Source organism: Argiope bruennichi, chromosome X1, assembly GCF_947563725.1.
Source record: "Argiope bruennichi chromosome X1, qqArgBrue1.1, whole genome shotgun sequence".
Taxonomy (NCBI): Eukaryota; Metazoa; Arthropoda; class Arachnida; order Araneae; family Araneidae; genus Argiope; species Argiope bruennichi.
This window is the reverse complement of record NC_079162.1, coordinates 133,660,942-133,680,757: the sequence shown is the minus strand read 5'-3', so window position 1 is coordinate 133,680,757 and position 19,816 is coordinate 133,660,942. Positions and strand designations below refer to the sequence as shown.

The 19,816-nt window shown below is 30.0% G+C and overlaps 1 protein-coding gene across 1 annotated transcript; it reads left to right on the top strand.

Moving 5' to 3' along the window:
- The first annotated feature begins 1,993 nt into the window (after positions 1-1,993).
- LOC129958774 (uncharacterized) lies at positions 1,994-19,285 on the top strand. Its single transcript, XM_056071448.1, has 3 exons — positions 1,994-2,352; positions 6,281-6,434; positions 17,259-19,285. The coding sequence occupies exons 2-3, from the start codon at positions 6,432-6,434 to the stop codon at positions 18,699-18,701; spliced, it is 1,446 nt and encodes a 481-aa protein (XP_055927423.1). The 5' UTR covers positions 1,994-2,352; positions 6,281-6,431; the 3' UTR covers positions 18,702-19,285.
- The last annotated feature ends 531 nt before the right edge of the window (positions 19,286-19,816 follow it).

The following is a 19,816-nucleotide window of genomic DNA, read 5'->3' as shown; positions in this document are numbered from 1 at the left end:
GCTTTGATCTTAAAAGCAATTCTTCGATACCAATTGATATAGAGAGAAATACCGACCTGTTTAGATTTTACCAATATCTGAGAAAAAGACCGTTGGAACTTGATATGCTTATGTGGGAAGGAATAAGGATGAATGGAAGAACGAAGCTCCACATTTATGACAGAGTTTCAATGACCAGAGATCGCTATTTTGATGAAGTTATCCTCCCCATATTTTTCTATTTCGAGGTACCGTACGTCTAGACTTTGGGCAATAACAAATTACCACGTAGGATTCTTGCTGTTCAAGAGCTTCTGAAAGGTGAAGGTTATCAGTCGAATGGATTGATCAGCATTCTCCCCTGATTTAAATCCGATTCAGCATATTTAGGATGCTTTTGAGAAATATTTGCCGGCACGATCGAATCGTCCAGGCGATTAACAATCAACTGATATAGATGCTCATTGAGGAATGGGCATCTCAGGAATTTGTCTGAAGAAATGATAAATAATAATTATGTGAGCGTGCCAGCAACCACTGAAATTAGAGGAGGTCGTATCTCTTACTAAGAGACATCTGTTTGTTGTTCACCTTCTCGTCTAGACATGGTTTTTTTACCACCGCCATCCTGGCAATATATCCTTTTCACTATATCATCCACTAATGTATGCATCATCTTATTTTTCTAATTATTGTTCGCCCTTTAAGAACTACATTGCGCCTCTGTAGTATAAATTTTATGTTTTCAAAATTATTTTTTCCTGAATTACAACAAAATTAGAAAAGTTGCTTCTTATATTTAGCAGACGCATATCTTTACAGAGCATGCGTATAACAGTTTCATTCTTAAAGAGATGAAATAACGTAATGTACAAAATTCCATCCTATGCCACCAGAATAGTAGTTTTTTGATGGAGAGCCTGGGCGATCAGCCAATAATTTCCGCTCCCTAATCGTGCTATTGAAAGATAACTGTGCAAACATAGTGTAACATACGTAGCAACATAGTGTAACATACGTAACGTGTAGCAAACGTAGTGTAACATAATAATGTAGTGCATAGTAATTTAAATTCTATTCTTATGGCAAACACAGCATGTTCTACTTAAATCAAAACCGGATTGCCAGATTCCCAGTTGGAATAGGATGCAACACAAACTCTAAAATGAAAATACACGGGAAATATAAAACTTATTAGGAGTGGCAACAAAAACAGTGCTTGAGTAAAAAAACCTATCATTGAAGGGGGGGGGGACTTAATTTAGATTTTGTTTAACATAAAACCATTATTACAAATTACTTATTAAGGCAAACTACTGTGACACTTAGAATTGCAAAGAGAACCATTTTTCATGTAGAAAAATCTCTTTGCAGAACAATCTTCTTTACAAAAACAGCGGATTAACCCTTGTCCAATTCCTACAGCTCCTTTTCTTGATGCTGTTCTCAGTGAAATTTCCTAATTCGGCACTCTTTGCAGCGATGCATTAAATTCAGATCTGAAAATCAATGAATATGATAAACTTTTGTATCAAACTTGTACCTTGATTAGCTGTAGTCTATTGTATAAATACTTATAGAATTTAAAGTTAATATAAATAATAACCATATATTTTTCGAATAAATACTGAACTAATTAACTATCATTTCTTACCTCGAATACAGAACTCCATCTTTCGTACTAATGTTATGCAGCCCATCTTTATTTTTTTCAAGCACTACACCGATGAGATTTTGCAAGTCAGATTTAGAATCTAGATTTTAAGAAATTCACAAATCTAGATTCATATGGTTTTATCTAGATAAAACTGGTAACAACTAGAGAAAACCGGTTTTCCCTAGCGCTGTTAGTTAAAACGTTTTACCAAGTTAATTCGCGTTTTGATTGATTTCAGGTTTTCACAATTTGATCCGGATCATTTAAAAAACGGATTGTGAACGAAAGATTTGAAGGATAGTAGTGAATTGAACGCATCAGATCCAAGAACTCGATGCAGAATGAGCAAAACAAACCTTGCTTTTTGTTGATATTGGTGTCGGCATAGTTCTCTTTTACGGAGAGGAAACAGCCAATTATTCTAAACAAACTGATCTTTTTCTCGAATTTTTAGAATTTTGTTTATGCAATAATCGATTGGTCTTATTTAGAAAATAACTTTCGAAGAAATTTAATATTAGTTGATTAAGTTTGTATTTAAAAAAATCTCTCATCACCATAGATGATTTCAAACTTGATGCACTATAGAAATTTAGAGGCGTATTTAAAAGTACTTTACTGTTATGTAAAATGGAGTGGGCATTTGAAAAACACGTTCCAGTAAGAGCTTCATTCCCAAAAAGCAAGTTTTCATTTTTATAAAGTAAAGTTAAAAAGTAAGCTTTCATATTAAATAAAATAAAATAAATATCTGTTGGAGTTTTTAGTACTTATACCGTTTCCTTCGTTCGTTGAAATAAAATTTTGATATGACCCAATTTTAGATATTTATACTTCTTCGACATGAAAAATGGTAGTAAAATAATAAACTTTTACTTGCATTCTTTCTGATATGCAATTGTTTCCGAATATTTTCTTTCAAGCATTTTGTACCCTTTAAAAGGTTTATTTGTGCATTGACTTTGATTAAATTCAAATGATTTGAGATAAAATAATTAAAGTAAGCACATATACCAAAAATCTTATAAACAAATCTGTAAAATCAGTAATTAAAAGCATTTGTACAGTTTTACATGGTAATTTAAGTCTTGCAGTTCTTAATAAGTTATTTTTTCTACTAATAAAAATTTGGAATGAAATATGCATTCATTTCTTGCTTGTACTTAACATGAAAAGTTACTGTTTTTTAAACATATAAACAAATTTATATTAGGTTTATTGCATGCCAAGCAGATCGGTTTTAAAAGTTTATAGTTCTTATTTTAAAATTTGAAGTGATTATTAGCATACATCTTTTAAATGTGTGCTTTCAAGAAACCTAATTTTTAAAATAAAAATTAATTTTGTCATGTACAAAACAACTTTCTGGCTATCGTATACTTTTTCCTGCACGAGTTGAAAAACAAAATCTATTAACTATGAAAAATATTTTATTATTCTGAAGTGTAAATTTGTTTAATAATTGTAAAATTTAAAAAAAATGAAAAATGTAACTGATAGTTGACAAATATTTATATGCTTACATAAATTGAATGTGAAATTTTATGTACAATAAGAACAATTTGTTTAAGGTAGTAATATTAAAAATTCAATTTTCCATTGGATTTATTTAAACTTTGCTCATAGACTAATGCTGATATCAATTTCTCTTCATTTCTTTCAAAATTATCTATTTTTAGTGTTCATTAAATAAATTAATGCCTTTTGGTTTTAAATATTTAAGCATAGTTTTGCCAATATCCCTAATTTATTGACTAGTTAGTCAATATGAAATTATCAATGCTAATTAATGACAATTAGACTAATCTGTATTCTGTAAGGTAATTGAAAACTATTTATTTTTAAATTAATAAGCATTGAAGGATTTCTAATTTTTTTGCCAGTTTATTTTTGTTTGAAACATAGTATTATCTAAAATATATTGTTTTAATAATATATTAAAAGAGAATTGCAGTAAATAATTTGCTGACATAAAGATGTTTGGTCATATTTGTTAATAACTTTGAGTTTGTAGATGCTCATGGTAATCGAGAAACATAAACATATATTTAAATGTTTAAGTATTGCATAATTATTTAAATTTTATTTTTCATTATTAGTTGAATTGTTAATGTAATTAAAATCAATCCATATACATATTTTCTTTCTTACTAATGCAGATTCAAACCTTTAGGGACATTATTTGAATCTTCCTAAATATGTTGAAATTGCTGAATGCTATTCTATTGACTTGCATTTTCAATTTTTAAAAAATGTGCATTAAATCATTTTTCAGAAAAATATTGTTAGCTTATCATCAACATTGTTAAACACTTCGTATGTATAATTCTCTTATTAAAAATGCTGGATAGTATTAGAAATATGAATGAAATAAATTGATTATGGAAACATCTGTAGATATTTTCATAATTAGAATTTTGTTTCTTATATTTGTTATTTGTTAAATGCTTAGTATTTCTTTTTTAATTATTTAAGCATGCTGTTCTTGGGGAATCGTCCCATCCATGAAATTTTTGATATTACTGTGAAAGCATATTTGACTCATGATTATTTTGTTTTTCTAGCACATCTATATGTATTTTGTACTAAAGTATCTTAGTATTTTCCTGGTTTATTCATTTCTAATTAGAAAACTGCTAAAAAAAAATTATATTCAAAGAATTATTTACTAAGCTTATCAGCCGATTAGGAGGGTATTCTCAGAAGTAAATTCTTTCAAAAATAATCTACTGAGGAAAGGCATTTTCACAGTTAAAAATTGGCTTTGTATGTTTTGCGAAATTTAAGAATTTTTAAAGAATAGTATTTTCCTAACCAGTTTTAAAGTTAGTTCTGTAAGTGTGTCTTTTGGATGAAAATTGCAATATCTGATTTTTTATTATATATTTTTTGATACTTAGATAATATTATGTAATTGAATAGAAGGAAAATGTAAACATTTTATACATCCAAATGATTATTAATAGATGTGTCAGGGGGGGAAAAATCCCTAGAATTTTTAAAATTCAATATCCCTTGTTGATTTCGTATTGATATTCTGAGGGAAATTGAGAAAAACTAATTTTTCCCTTATAAAATATTGTGTGAAGATTCATTTGCTTAATAAAGTGGTCATGATTAACTTTTATTTATTTAACCATGAGAGATCAGAGTTTGAGGAAATGCAAATGTGAAATATAATTAATGTAAAGTTTGTCATCTGAAGTTTTTGATTAAATAAAAATTCAATAATGAATTGAAACTAAAAAAAATTTACATGCTTTAAAAATTGCTAACTCAATTGTTTCCTGCACCATGAGCAAAGACAGAAAAATCTTTAATACTTACACATCTTTTTTAAAGATTCTCTTGTTTAAGTCGACACATGTCAGAAAAATCCCTATCAGAATTTTGTAATAAACCCACAAAAAGAAAAAATACCGACTCTTTTGCTCATGTCTTCTAGTGCGAATGTACTCATTGCACCTTTGTTTCTGTGTAAAAATTATACGTCCTATGGTATAATAAATTTAAGTTCATTCAAAAAGTGACTTCCTTTCGGTCATGTAACTGCCAAAATTATACTACATATATATATATATAGAGAGAGAGAGAGATGTAAGAATTTAAATTTATCTGCATTTTTAAAATTAAGTATTTTCTAATCATATGAATCCCATCTTCATTTGACCTATTGCATACTGTATGGTTTTCCCACACTCATCTTACTCCTTCATCTACTCAAGCCTAAAAAAAGAAATAACCATCATAGCCATGATCTTCATCTGCTTAGTTTAAAATAAGAGCTAGTTTTAGGGTAAATTCCCTTTTGAAACTGTTTATGCTCTGATTGCATTACATTGCTTTTTTTCCTGTTATTTGCTTGCTATGCTGAGTGTGCCATTTCCTCTGCTTATGGACATAAAAAGAAATTTTAATAGTTATTAGTGATTCAACTCGCCCTTAACCATGCTGAAAGAGAATAAAAATTTGATTTCCTTTTAAGCTATTTCTTTTCCCAAACATATATATATCTTGCATTATAGTTAAGCTTTAGAATTAATTATAATAAGTTTTTTAATTAAATTACAAAATTTAAAAATTGTTGACGAATTTGTGGAGTACAAAATGAAAAATACTTGCCAAGAATTTTTTTTTTCTATGTGATGCTTGTATAATATAAGTAACCAATGCATAAACATGTTAAGCATAAGCCTTTGTTATGGTATATTAAGAGCATAAAAGAAATTGTTGATTTCTTACAATAACATGTGTTAAATTATAAATTCATGACCTATTCCCGTATTTACTCATGAGATTAAGAAAATTTAACTTAATATAATGTAAGTTTTCATAGATTGATTTTGTGGCTTTCACTGCATTTATTGTAAGCATGCAAATATAGAACGAGTAGCATATATTGACATAAAAAAGTTAAAAACAATGCATCATAATTAAAAAATTCTTTACTTCATTGTCTATTTGGAGAACAGCCCAGGATGATTTTTTTTTCATTATATTCTAACTTTAAGTGGTATTTTTTTAAAATCTAAAATTTCGAAGGCAATTTCAGGCATTTATTTTTTAAATTTGCCTGTGGAAAATGAAAACAATTTTAATTATTGATTTAATAAATAGTTTCTGATCATATGTTTTTAAATTTAGATCAAAATTCCTTCAACTTTGTAACAAAATCTGGTATGAATTGAAGCAAATAATGAAAGCTTCCATTTATAATACAAGAAGAAGAATGTATTTGTTTTCAAACTGATGCTGGAAAATTCATCATTTCTGGTGGAGTACTCTTATTTCAAAAATGGTATGTGGTATAATGATTTTAAATAATTATTTTTAGAAATTTATTTTATTGCAGTTTGGTTTTGAATGCATAATTAATTATGAATTTTTAATGGTACTACTATAAAACTTTTTTTTTTTTTTTTTTTGCAATTATATGATGTATATTATAAAAGCAAATGTGGTAGTCATTTGAGGTGTAAAGGCTTATTAATATTTATTTTATCTTCTTGAACATATTGGAATATTTTAACTGTGCATTACCTCCCCCCCCCCAAAAAATGCCCCTGTTAATTGGATTTTTACTCCAGAGATACATTATGCTATTTGAAATGCTATTGTAAGAAACCTTTAGATAACTGTGTAATTGGTGCATGCATTGTTACTGATTATTGAAAAACAGCAACAATTGTGTTATTTGATTATTAGGATTTCATTGAAAATAATAAACAATCTAAAACAAAATAGCAGATTTATTGGTAATGGTTATAGATAAGTTTCTTTTAATTAAAACATTTGCAGTATTAAGCACTGCTGTGTGAGTCCACACCCTTCAAATTTGCTTCTTTTGTTTTCTAATTCAGCTTACAAAATATGTTTAGCATTTTTCCTTTGAATATATACCATGGTTATTTTGAAAATGGCAGAATTGAATGCAAAATGCATCATGTCTATTGATGTATATTATTTTTATTGGCTAAATTATTCATATTTATTGAATAGACAAGATATTTTAATTGTACCTATGTCCAAGATCCAAAATAATTAAAAGCAGATCAACAAAAAATTTCATAATTTATAATCACACTGCTTTTGCTATGGAAGATGAATTGTGAATATTATTAAATCAACTTTAACTATTAAAAATACATTCATTTAAAATGCTCATTAAATATTAGTCAATTATGCTTGATACCCCTTCTTTTTATTTTCTAGTTTGTATTCTTGTTTTACTGCCCAAATTCAGAATGCTGTATTACTTTTGCTTCTGGTGGCCAAAATGTGAATTATTGTTTCTTTCTTAATAAATCAATTACCTGTTATCTCAAGAATATGTATACAAAATGGTGCTTGATCATTATTCTGCATAATTGAACTCTTACAATTTATAATTTGATTATAATCACCCTCTAAATTGATAATTTAATCATAGACCACAGCTTAATCTTTCTCTCAACAGCTGTCATCCTTTACTTAATAAATTATAACCAAACATTTAAAAGCAGATAAGAATTTTTGTCTTAATTTTTTTGATAATCAAAAAAAAAAAAAAAAAATCTAAATTGTATGGTATGCATATATTGTGTGTAAATATGTGTATTGTCTTAAATATGTATGTTTGGGGGTTTAGTGGATTTATCAGTCCCCTACAATAGCTTATTCAATTTATTCATTATGTGCAAAGATGGTTATGAAAATTTACAGATGAAAGTTCTATGACGAAGAAGAAATATATTTCGGTTATATTTGACTATCCAGAATGAGCCTTTCTACCTACACTTGGTTCATTTGGATTTTTATTGAAAAATCCCTTTATGCTAGAATTCTAATTTTAATTTTTTCAATGGATCATCTCTTTTTGAGAGCTGCAATCCAGCCTCCCTTATGATGTGTAAATTTCACACTGCTACTGCGATCGCTGAGATTGGAAAGCGACCTGTGGTGAAGAAACAATTCCCATATCGCTCGACCATCGACATGTAAGGTTTTCCGAACACATACTTATACAAATGAAGTGGAAAGGAGAAAGAAGATTGAAATAAAATGGACCGAAAAAAAAATGTAATGTTGAAAAAAGTTTTAGAATGCTTTAATCACAAGTTGCAACTGCTCCAGTCTTCGGTTACATGTGGTCAGCTGAAATAGAAGTTGCTTCTGGCCCTTCATTGGATCCTACTATTGCTATGTTGGAACGATAACGTGGCTTTATCTTGATCACTTTGTAAAGTCCTTAAAACTTTGGTCTTGGTTTCAAAGCTCCTTTACTTGCTATTAAGTCTTTTATTTTATAGATAAGACATTTCTACAACATCTATTGCATTGGCGTCGTTTCTTCTCTTGCAATTTGCCGATATTTGCTTTGGTCTCATCATGAATAGTTTCTTTCTCATGAGTCATGGAGTGCAGGAATTCTTCATCAAGAATTTGTTTAATTCTTAAATATGCCTTGTTTCGCATCTTCACACCTGTCATCAACTCAGGGAGCGGATTTGGTGGATCTGCTGATAGAGTTGTTAATGATTCACTGGACATCTTGCACAAACTTGAACCCCTTTCGCAGCGACGTCCATTGATAATTTTGCAAGCACTCGAATGAGGGCGTCTTGATGTGATTTGAACGTGCTGAATTCCTTCGTCCTTGCAATAGTCTTTAGAAGTGAAGGCAGAACCTTTGTCGGAAAGAATTCTGAAAGGATTGCCAAAGACAGCTTTTTAGATTTGAAGCTTTTGCAGTGCCTCTGCTGCCAATGGTGTTTTGACAACAAACACCGTTGGTATCGGATTTAGTAAAGGCATCTAGTACTATGAATATTTGGTGATTTTTCTTTCTTAAATTTGATAGAGAACCAGTGAAATTAGTGTGATATGTACTCAAAATTTTGCTCTTTAGGAATCGGAATTCAAAGGATCTCCTATGCCGCTTCTTTTTTATTACAGAGAATGCATTCGAGACATTCGTTATGATCTGTTCTTTTCTTCTTTTCATTCAAGATATGAAAGTCTCTTTTCAGTGAATTTTCAGTCTTTTGTGTAAATTTCTTAATAATAATAATAATAATAATGAAAAACATTTGGGACTTAATTGAGATGGAGAAAACCATGTTTTTCCTTCACGGTTCTATGGTTTTTGAAATCCAATGTTTCATACAATTTATCTACGGCAATTAAATCTCATAACTTTTTGAAGCCCACCCTTTTTTTATTTCCTTTGACGTCAAAGTTGGCGACACTAGGGGAGGGGGGAATCAAGCCCTTGTCTGAGACCATTTTCCCCCTTATCGATGAGTAATTAAGTTTCATCGTTAAAAATCTTTATCATTTCGGAAAGAGATATAGAAAACTGCATCTTCAAGTTATTGTTGTTTGTACACCTTGTGAAATTTTATGAATACATATGTGAAAAGTGATTCAACCTTCTATTTTCTGTAGTGGTGATTGGCATCTATAATAATAATTAGTAATTTAATTTTTTTATAAATGCATGAGTATATGTATTTTTCAATTAAAAAACATTATTTAATATATTCATTACATCTAAAATAAAAATCATAAGGAAAAGTGAGCAAGAAGATCAGTGCGAAAAATTTTTACACTGTAGAGTTCAACATTTTAAAGTATGCCATCTGTCAGGTGTAATAAAATATTCCTCGGTTCTCTTTTTAATGAAAATATATAAATCCAAACTTATAAAACTTATTTGTTTTCCGAAAAAGCAACAGTTTTTGGTTCCAAGTTAATTGCAATGATAATCGAATGCTAGAGGTGGTAATGGTTTTGTCCGGATATCTGTAATCATGTTCTTGCTTTGAGAGTATATTAAATCGATCACTCCAGTCTCGTTAAGGTGTTTCAGGTGATGAAATTTCACGTCTATATGTTTTGTTCGTGAATGATACATGTCAGACTATGACAGGTATATACACGATTAATTGTCCTCATAAGTTGTGACAAGTTCAAGTCTTTCATTAGATTGATCAAGTGTGTGAGTTCATGTGCAGCATTGGCAGTTGAAACATATTCATTCTCTATAAATAAATATGCCACGTAGTTCTGACGTTTCGAAAGTCATTATATAGGACTTCCCCATTTTGAACAGATTTCCACCAGTTGATTTTCTGTCTTGTCATTTGCTCAATCTGCATCACAGAAGGCTGTCAGGATTAGATCTTTATCCTACTGATAACAAGTTGTAATTCAGCTGTAATTTTCAAATATCATATTATCCCCTTCACTACATTCCAGTCTTTTTCTCTCATTGCTTCTACTCAGGTTGTTGATAGCTATTGTGATGTCCGGTCGTGGTGCAGTTAATATATACAACAATGCTCCTCTATTGGGTATTGTTCTTCCACAGATCATTTTCTAGTTTTATATAATTTGGTTGATTTCTTTCAATAATTATTCGCAGATAATAATTTACTTCGCCAATATTCTTCTATTCGTGTTTCTTTTTTAGTTCAATAAGGAATTTCTTTATTTTCTTTACCAGCTAAGAACAAATCATCTACATAGACAATTATATTCATTGAATTTCCAATACTAGACATGGATAAATCATAATTTTCAAGTTATTCTCTAAGATGCCAAGCTCTTGTTGCTTATTTTAATTCATAGATGATCTTAAGTCGTTTGCAAACTTTTTGTGATATTTCAATATAACCTTCAGGTTGTGACAGGTAAACTTCGTCTTCCGAATTTTCATTATGAAAGCAGATTTTATATTAACATATGCAATATTTAAATTTTTATGCGCAGTTGCAGCCAAAAACGCTCTAACTGTAGTATATGTCACTATAGGCGACCATTGGTGACCAACTGGAGAGAAAATTTATTTTTGGAATTATCTAAAATAACTTCATAAAGAGAGTTATTTATTTTTCTTTTGCAAGAACTCTTTCTCACCTTGCATTATTTTACATTCATTTTTCTCCAGTATCATATACTACTATTCTCTGGGGCTTTTCTAACTGCTACGACTTTTTTTCCCCTTTTTCCTCTGCGCATAGAATATTATTTCAGAGAACATTACTTAATTTTCTATCCAAAATCATAGTTCAAAGAAGAAACTTTTCCGTGATGATGAATAAACAATTTACAGTCCTTCGCTATTAATATTGATTCCATTTGCTCTTAATTTATTTCTGTAAAGAGATGTTTGTTTTTGAAAATGCTAGACTGCTACTTGAGCTATTATCAATGACTACGTTTTTTATTTTTTTTTCTATTGGCAAGTAAAGAATACTCAGCGTCATTTATTTTTGATAATTCATTTTCCGTTTTCATCAGATGGCTTACGAAAGCAGAAAGGGGATTTATAGTTTATTTGCTTGAGGTCAAAATTATTTTATTTGAATGTTTTTGTTTATTTCCGCTATTATATTTAAGATGCTGACATTTAGACTTTGCATATTTTTTTTATGACAATAGGTGCAAAATTTACTTTCGGTATTAAATACATGCATTTATTTTAAAGCGCTTTACTAGTTTCGTTCTGAAATGTCTCCAGTTATTTTGTATATTCGTCAATTAGTATATTCTTAATGAAATCAATATTCATTTCGTTTCCTGGTATTGCTTTATGAGCAGTATTTCAATTATCATAACTTTGTAGTACAGGGCATAAGAGTAATGCTGAGATATGCGAGTCATTTATATTTTCATCGATACTGCGAAGTTATGGATTAACTCCATTAAATTCATGATATGATTATTCATATTACCGTCTTCTTCTAGATTTATACTATAAAGTTTTCTTAGTAAAAATAATATACTAGTTAGATGTGTTCTTTCCTGGATTTTCTTCTTCTTTTAGTTCATACCTAGCTGCATTTGCTGTTTTTTTCATTTCTTATTTGGATAATTTGATTATCTTTATTGGATAAATTTATGTTAGCTCTGCGTTTTGATCGCGTTTCTATCGATCGACTCCTTTAGATTCTGTCATTTTTTCTGTGATTTGTTCATACAGATCTTCTTTAATGAGAATAATTTCTTTTTTGAGCAATCAGTTTGCATAATTATTGGAGTTTAGTTTTTCAACATTTTCTTTATTCGATAATGATGCCATTATTTATTTTCAATTGACCGTTGACTTACGAGGAGATATCAATAAGTAACGCACATAGTTTAGTACACAATAATACAAGATGGACATAAAGTCCCTAAAAACTTTAAAAAATTTATAAAATCCGGAAAATTAAGCAAAATAAAAAACGATTTGTAGGTTTGTCACGGGATTTTTTTTAAGATAAGAAAAAATAATTCCAAAAACAGCCGATAAGTTGCGATTCGTACATAAGTGAAAGAAAAGACTCATAAATAGCAAAAATAATGATACCAAATCGTTTATTATAGCAATATTTGTTCCATATGTCTACCACCATAGGTGATAACACATTGAAGGCGTGTCACAAATCCAGCAGTGGCAAAGTGCATCATATCCGGCTGTATGCGTGACAGCTCTCGACGGATTGGTTGGAGTGGTCGATACACACGGGATTTTAAATTTCCCCTTAGCCAAAAGTCTGCTGGTGTCAGATCTGGAGACCGATGAGGCCATGGTAACTTGCAACGTCTGCTAATGTTAACTATAATGTGGCCATGAAGCGAAAAACGAGCTTCATCTGTCCACAAGATGTTAAAGACTCAGGCGGGATCTTGTCCAATTTTGGAGAGAGCCCATCTCGCAAATTCTTCTCTCTTTACGGTATCCGACAATAAAAGCTCGTAGCAAGACTGTAATTTGTATCGATACTGATGAAGAACTCCATGAAGAATGTTACATATTGAGTATGGTAGTAAGCCCAAGCGTATGCCAGTTTCCCTTGCGCTGTTGTTAATCCCTGCAGAAGATCCCAATGCTAATGTTTCTATTCCTGCTGCAACGTGCGCTAAACGTATCTGACTTAGACTTGGTTGTCCGGACCTTATACGATCCTCCATCGATCCAGGTTCCTCAAATCACTGAACAAATTTATAAAGCTTACCACTGTTAAAAGCTCTTTTCCAGTCTTCACACTTTTCTGAAGTCGGAATTTTCGTAGTGCAACAGTCGCTGATTCCTTGTTCACTTACATGGTATGCGACGGAAAACTGGTTCTGAATCAAGAGCGTATCCCATTTGCATATTTCCAACTAAGTCGTTTGTACCAGCGCCATCTGTCGGCTGTTTTTTGAAATTTTTTCTTATCAAAAAAATTCCGTGACTTATCAATGCTAAATCTGCAAATCGTTTTTTTTTTAAATTATTATTTAGGATTTTTTTCTTGTTTTATGAATTTTTAAAGTTTTTGTAGACTTTTAAAAAATGCAATAAAATGGCAATTTGAAATGGAAATGAAAGTATTGCCGATTTATAATTTTTTGATGAGATCAATACTCAGACCATCCTCTGGTTTTCTTTAAGAGCACCAATTAAATTGTAGTAATGAGCATAAGAATAATGCTGAGATGTTCCAGTCAATTATATTTTTACCGATATGGCCAGGTTTATTGATTAAATCCTTTAAACTCCTATTCATGTTGAGGTATTTACCGCAGCGCCTAGATGCGTTTGAAACTACCAATCTCATAGGAAGTCATTGTCTCTTATGAGGTCGTTTTCAGAGTCAGCTTTTTGACCGACGAAAAACATTTAAAGTATATAAAACTGATTAAAATATGAGGGTGTAAATCCAGGGCTATGTAAAGAGTGCTCTAAAACTCCCCTGTTGTTTTGCACGAACGATTCGTTCATTAATCCGGCATTCGTTAATTTTCGAATGAGTATATGTACTTTTTACTCATTGCTTCAGTCTCTCAAGAACTGAAAACCGCACTGAACTTGACGACATACTTTTGATTTTCATCGCGTTTTATTCCTCAAAACAATCCTATTTATTTTGGATTTTCTTCCTATTATTTGTTATTTCTCCTCCCTCAAATTTTAATTGATTTTTAATTATATATTTATTCATGTAACTTTTTTGGCTACCCGAATCGAAAATTATTCTCATTAGAGTATTTGACCGTTACCCCTTTAATACGTACAATTAATATTTTTAAAGATGCTTTTTTCAAACTCGAACTACTGAAAAGGGTGTTATCCTGTTCTGTTGTGATTTCATTTTACTGAATTATCACTAAAAAGCCGAATATGCCATTACAGCTTTATCCATAGAGATAATAAGGATTCAATTTTGTTCTATAATCGCGAGATAAACGATGACAAGTTTTTAAATACCTGAATCAAACACTTTTTCTCATAAGAATATCTTTCCTTTCGTTCTTTGATTTTTCTCTAGATAAGTGGCATTTAGCATGGGGTGCGAATATTGTCCCCTGAAAACGCAAGGTTCATTAACCTGCTCCTCCCAAATTGCAATAATATTCGCCGCTGTGGGGAGCCGCTAGGAATTATTCGAATCTGAAGAATTTTTACGAGTATCAAATTTTATTCTGTTGGTGTTGCCACAGTATCGATTGTTTGGCGTAGCATTTCACACTTGGAAATCATTATTGTGTTGGGTAACACTTTGCCCTTTCAACAAAAATTCAGTTTTTTCTGGAGCGCTGATTTCTTTGTTCATGCATTGCAGTAATTAGTTTAATTTATATTCATAACTATCAACGCCTTTTTTGAATTCAAGAACCAAATCATATGGCAAACAGTTTCTGATTAATGGACATAATAAAGTGGTGAGATTTTCAAATGTGACATTTGGAGATGTAAGACTTCTTATTTGTATTGGATACATATTAAAATATTCTTTTAGTCCATTAATATCGTTTGAATATTTTAAAAGAGGAATAACAGTCAACAACTTCTGTAAATGTTTCATTAATGTGCCCTTTCTTTCAAATAAATTCTTTGCACGAATTTTAGCAATGATGGTGAATTCTTCCATATCGCCAAAACTGCTGATCCCAATCAACCTTTCAAATATGCAAATTTATCAATAGAATGTTGCAGTTTCGAACGAGTTCCAAAATGACCATTGATTTATTTCCCTATAAAGTTTGGTAATATTTATTTTTGATAATTTATGTTTACTACATTTGCTATTTTCACAGTTTCTGTTATTGAGCCTAAATCGCAATTAAAGTTGGATTGATTGGATTTCCGTAAATGTTTCTTGGCTCGAAATCTCCATGGAATGATTTCTTCCCGATAATATTCTATTGTTTCTGCTGAATTCTCTATTCGAAGGTGTGAGCAGAGGTCCAAAATCCTATCCATCGCTTTCAAATTTTCAAGTTTACCATTTAATTGATTAAAAAGTTCTTCAGTTTCGTCATCATTAGGGTCTTTTGATTTTCTTTCCTCTGTCAAATTGTAGAATATCTCTTGTGACAGCAGTTCGTAATGCAGAGTGTTTCTTTTTATAAAAAAACTTCGGTCATTTTTAATTTTCAATTAATTGAGTAATTGCTTTCAATTTCAAATATCCCCACCTCTCAAATTTCTGGAGGGATGCCACATAATCCAAATAATTTCAATGCTTCAATTTCCACAGGTCGGGAGCAGGGTAATCCAAATATCCTATGAGAATGAGCGCAAATAAATGTATTTTACAAGGGAAGACTACTATAACACATATTTACTCATGACGATGAAATTGCCTTTGATTATTTTCTCTCCTGCTATCATAATATACAAAATAAAATAAAACATTAATTGTTTGGAAAGAAAAACGTATAAAACAAGTGTTTCAAATTATTTCATTTAAAATATTAATCTAAAAAACTCACGCATTCACATGTCTATTTGAACATGTAATTAGTTTTTACTTATTCCCAAATAATGTCTGGCTAAGGACGCCTGTTTTGGATTGGTGAAAAGCGTCCAATTACATCACTCGAAGATCTTCGTTGGGAAAGATGCGATTAGAGTATTTTATTTCAAACTTATTTTCTTTCATATTATTAGAAGGATTTATTGGATTTTACACCATTACTCGCCATATTTACACCATGTGTATAAAAAGACTGACGATTTTTTTCCATAGAATATTAAGCATACTGTGATTGTTAATTGATTGATTTTGCCAGAGGTATGCGATTAAATTCCAGAAATTTTGTTAATACTTTTCTTAACCGAAAGGTGGTTCTTAATTTCCGAAGCTCTCAACCAATGGTTAATAGATGCCCTGGATTAGGTTTGGGAAATTTGATACCCTGAATCTAATTTCCATCAACTGCTCTTCCAGTAATTAAAAAATTATTGGAAGGGCAGCTGTTACTTGTAGAAGTATCAATGAGAACATACAATTAAATCAAGTGACCATATTAAAAACTCACACCAATTTGTGGTTAACCTTATTAATGGAAAGCCTTATTAGATAATCCATGATGTTATTATCCTGCAAAATTAACTACTCCATGATATTTATTTAGTCTTGTACTATTAATATGATTATGGATTTGCCAGATTTTAATCAAGAGGATTTCTCATGGGCCATTTGAAAGATGTTGTACATCTTCAAAATCCAGTAATGCTGATAGAACTGAAAAAAATTATCAGCTGTGATGTGCAGCCCGTTAATTGCAGTGACATCATTGCAGATTTTGCATGTTTGCTTGTATTTTGCCATTGCTTGCGATGCTGGTAAATGTTTTTGAAGCTGGAGCAACATTTGTGAATGAAATTTATTACTAATATAGAGATCCGGAGAAAAGATCCGGACTTAACTCATTAATCTCATTCAAGAATAACTTAAGTATCCTAGTTTGTTTACTGTTCTATTTTTTTAAAAAAAACTGACCGCTCTTTTCTGGGTATCTTGTAACATGGTTTTTAATGGTTGAATTTGATATTAATGTTGATAATTTTAATTGATTTGAATGTAAAAGCAATTATCTGATTAGCAGTTTTATTAACAAAATTTTCTGCGTGAAGTTTTTTAAATAATTGTTGTTTATAGGATTTTTTGATGAATTTATATCGTAAAATTTGAAACCTTGCTGATTCGTAATTTTTTTCATATAAACATTGATGTTATTCAGAAATTGACTGTCATATTTATCATTATCTTCTTTATCATTATTTTTTGTAGATTTTTTCTATTATATCCCATATTTATATTTATTGTTTTATTCTTCCCATATTTGTATTTATCGTTATCTCCATTATCATTATTTTTTTTAGATTTTACGCATTTCATGGAGTATATATCGTTACAAAACAAGCTTAATCTTTATTTTGACGTACACTATAGTCATGCTCCTCATCATATCCTATTTCAAAGCAAATATGTATCCTGTACCGATGAATTGTTTTGTATATGAAAATAACGATATCAAGTCAAAAGAAATAGTCTTCAATGCTGAAATTAAAATGAACGACTTCTTAAAGTATACAAAAATTCAATCATCTAGTCATATTAAAGGTTGGATTGAAATCACTCAAGATGTGTTCATATACTCTGTTTATATTGATAAATGTCCATCTACAATATCTGAATCTTCAGTTTGTGTGCAGTTTATTGGAGTAGCTTTAATGAATATTACTGATACTGATTCCTCTTTGTCAGATTTGAAATGTGCTTTAAAAGAAAAATCCACTATTAAAGAATTAGGATTTGCATATATTGAAAAATTGCCTGAACATCATTTTAAACCTTATACAGCTATTTTTGTTTATTGCGTTGTGGAAGATTTTATAATTGATTTTACTTCTATTTATTATGCAACATTGTACAAATTTTCTATATCAACATGGTTACCAACATATTGTTTGATTCCAAAAGTGTCTTCTAATTTAGCTGTGAATTTATGTGTGCGACCATTGTATGGATCATTTTCTATCATTTTTGTAATAGAATTCTTGTCATATTATAAAACTATGGGTATTCAGCATTTTGTATTTTATCGTTTTAATATTTCTGAATCAACTAACTTATTTTTTGAATATCTTAAACATACTAATTTAAGTATTGAAATTAACCCTTGGGATATACCTCTTAATGATGAATTAATTCATGAATATGGCCAAATTGTATTCACTCAAGACTGTATTGTTCAAAGTAGATATAAATTTAGTCATACTATTATAGTGGATATAGATGAATTTATTGTCCCAAAGCTTCATTCGAACATTACTTCTTTAATTTCATATTTAGACAAAAAATATGAAAATGCTGGGAGTTACATTATTCCTATGGTGCTATTTTGTGACGAATTTTCTTATGGTAAAAACAGTTCCTCCATCTTTCGTATTTTAAATAATAATAAACGACAAAAAACACCTTGGGCTTGGGGATATCGATCTAAATATATTGTAAGAGCCGATCGAGTGCTTTATGGAGGAGTTCATTTTGTGTGGAAATATAAAAAAAATTGTTATGAAATCAATGTTTCAGATTCAGTAGCTTTGCTTTATCATTACAGACGTTGTTGTGGTCTTTTGCAAACTTGGTTTTTGCATTTGTTTAGTTTTCATGTATTAAATGATGAGATTGTGATAGACAATACTTTGATTAAAATTGCAGATAAACTCCTTAATGATAGCTTGGTTTCATTAGTTTTGGAATCTTCAAATTTTACAATGTTTGCTGATGTTTTGCATTCAATTCATTTAAAAGGAATATGACGATAATGTAATAGGATCAGATTAGTTTGTAGTTAAAAACTTGTTTGGATAGTCGCGTAAATATGATTCTTTCACTGGGCTAACAGTTCAGTTGGCTTGGAGGGCACATTGTTATTTATTCCACTGTTAAATAGGGGAAGTCGCTCGCATGATATGCAAGCACGTTGGACACTCGCCAGGAAGCCCGAAATTATGTTTTTACCTTTAGATAGCCATACGATGGGATTTTCATTATTCCTTTCCACTTAACAGTTGCTCTTATTTGGGTGATGAGTAATTTCAAATTATCAAAATCTTTAAAAATCATTTATAGTAATCGCTTAATCTTATATTTTGAATTTACTTTGGTTAATTCGAAGTCTGAATTAAAATATGTTAGAAACTGTATTTTCGGTAGTCAAATGTTTCCGCATCTCGTGTCCTCGGTGATCGTCAATGTGTAATTTTCTCTCTGTCCTTAAAGACTTTATTGGTGTGTAATGTATTCCATAAAAAGCATTAAATTATCACTTTTTAAAAGCGATTTGAATGCATTAAAGGATTCAATTTATTTTAAGAGTTCTTTTAATGTGCAGTTTTTGTGTCCAAAAATACTGCAACGTATCTTTTTTAAATTTCTTATTTATTGGTATTATTCTTAGATTTATTAAAATTTTTAGGAAAATAATTAGTATTACTTATTTATTAAAATCGTTTACTATTTATTTATTAATTTTGTATTATTATTAAAATTATTAAATTTATGAGCAAATCTGTATTGTTATTTCAGTATAAAAATTGTCATTATTTCCTGCTGAATTTGTTTTGAGACTCAGTTTTATTTAATTCATATTTTTTGATAAATCGAATTAGTCAAGATCGAATTTGTTATTAATATTCAATTTCAGAGTTGTCTCTTCATTTTGTCAAAATTTTATCTGAATTTGTCTTCTGTACATTTATTAATGCTTCTAAAAAATTTTAAACAATAAAAGGCAAACATAAGGTCGTGTATTATAAATTACAATTCTTGAAGAGAAGTCAGCGAAAGAAAGCTAATGGAAAAATGCATAAATTAACGAAAAATTGCATTAGCATCAATGTTCAACATTAAATAGCACCTATCTTATTTATGC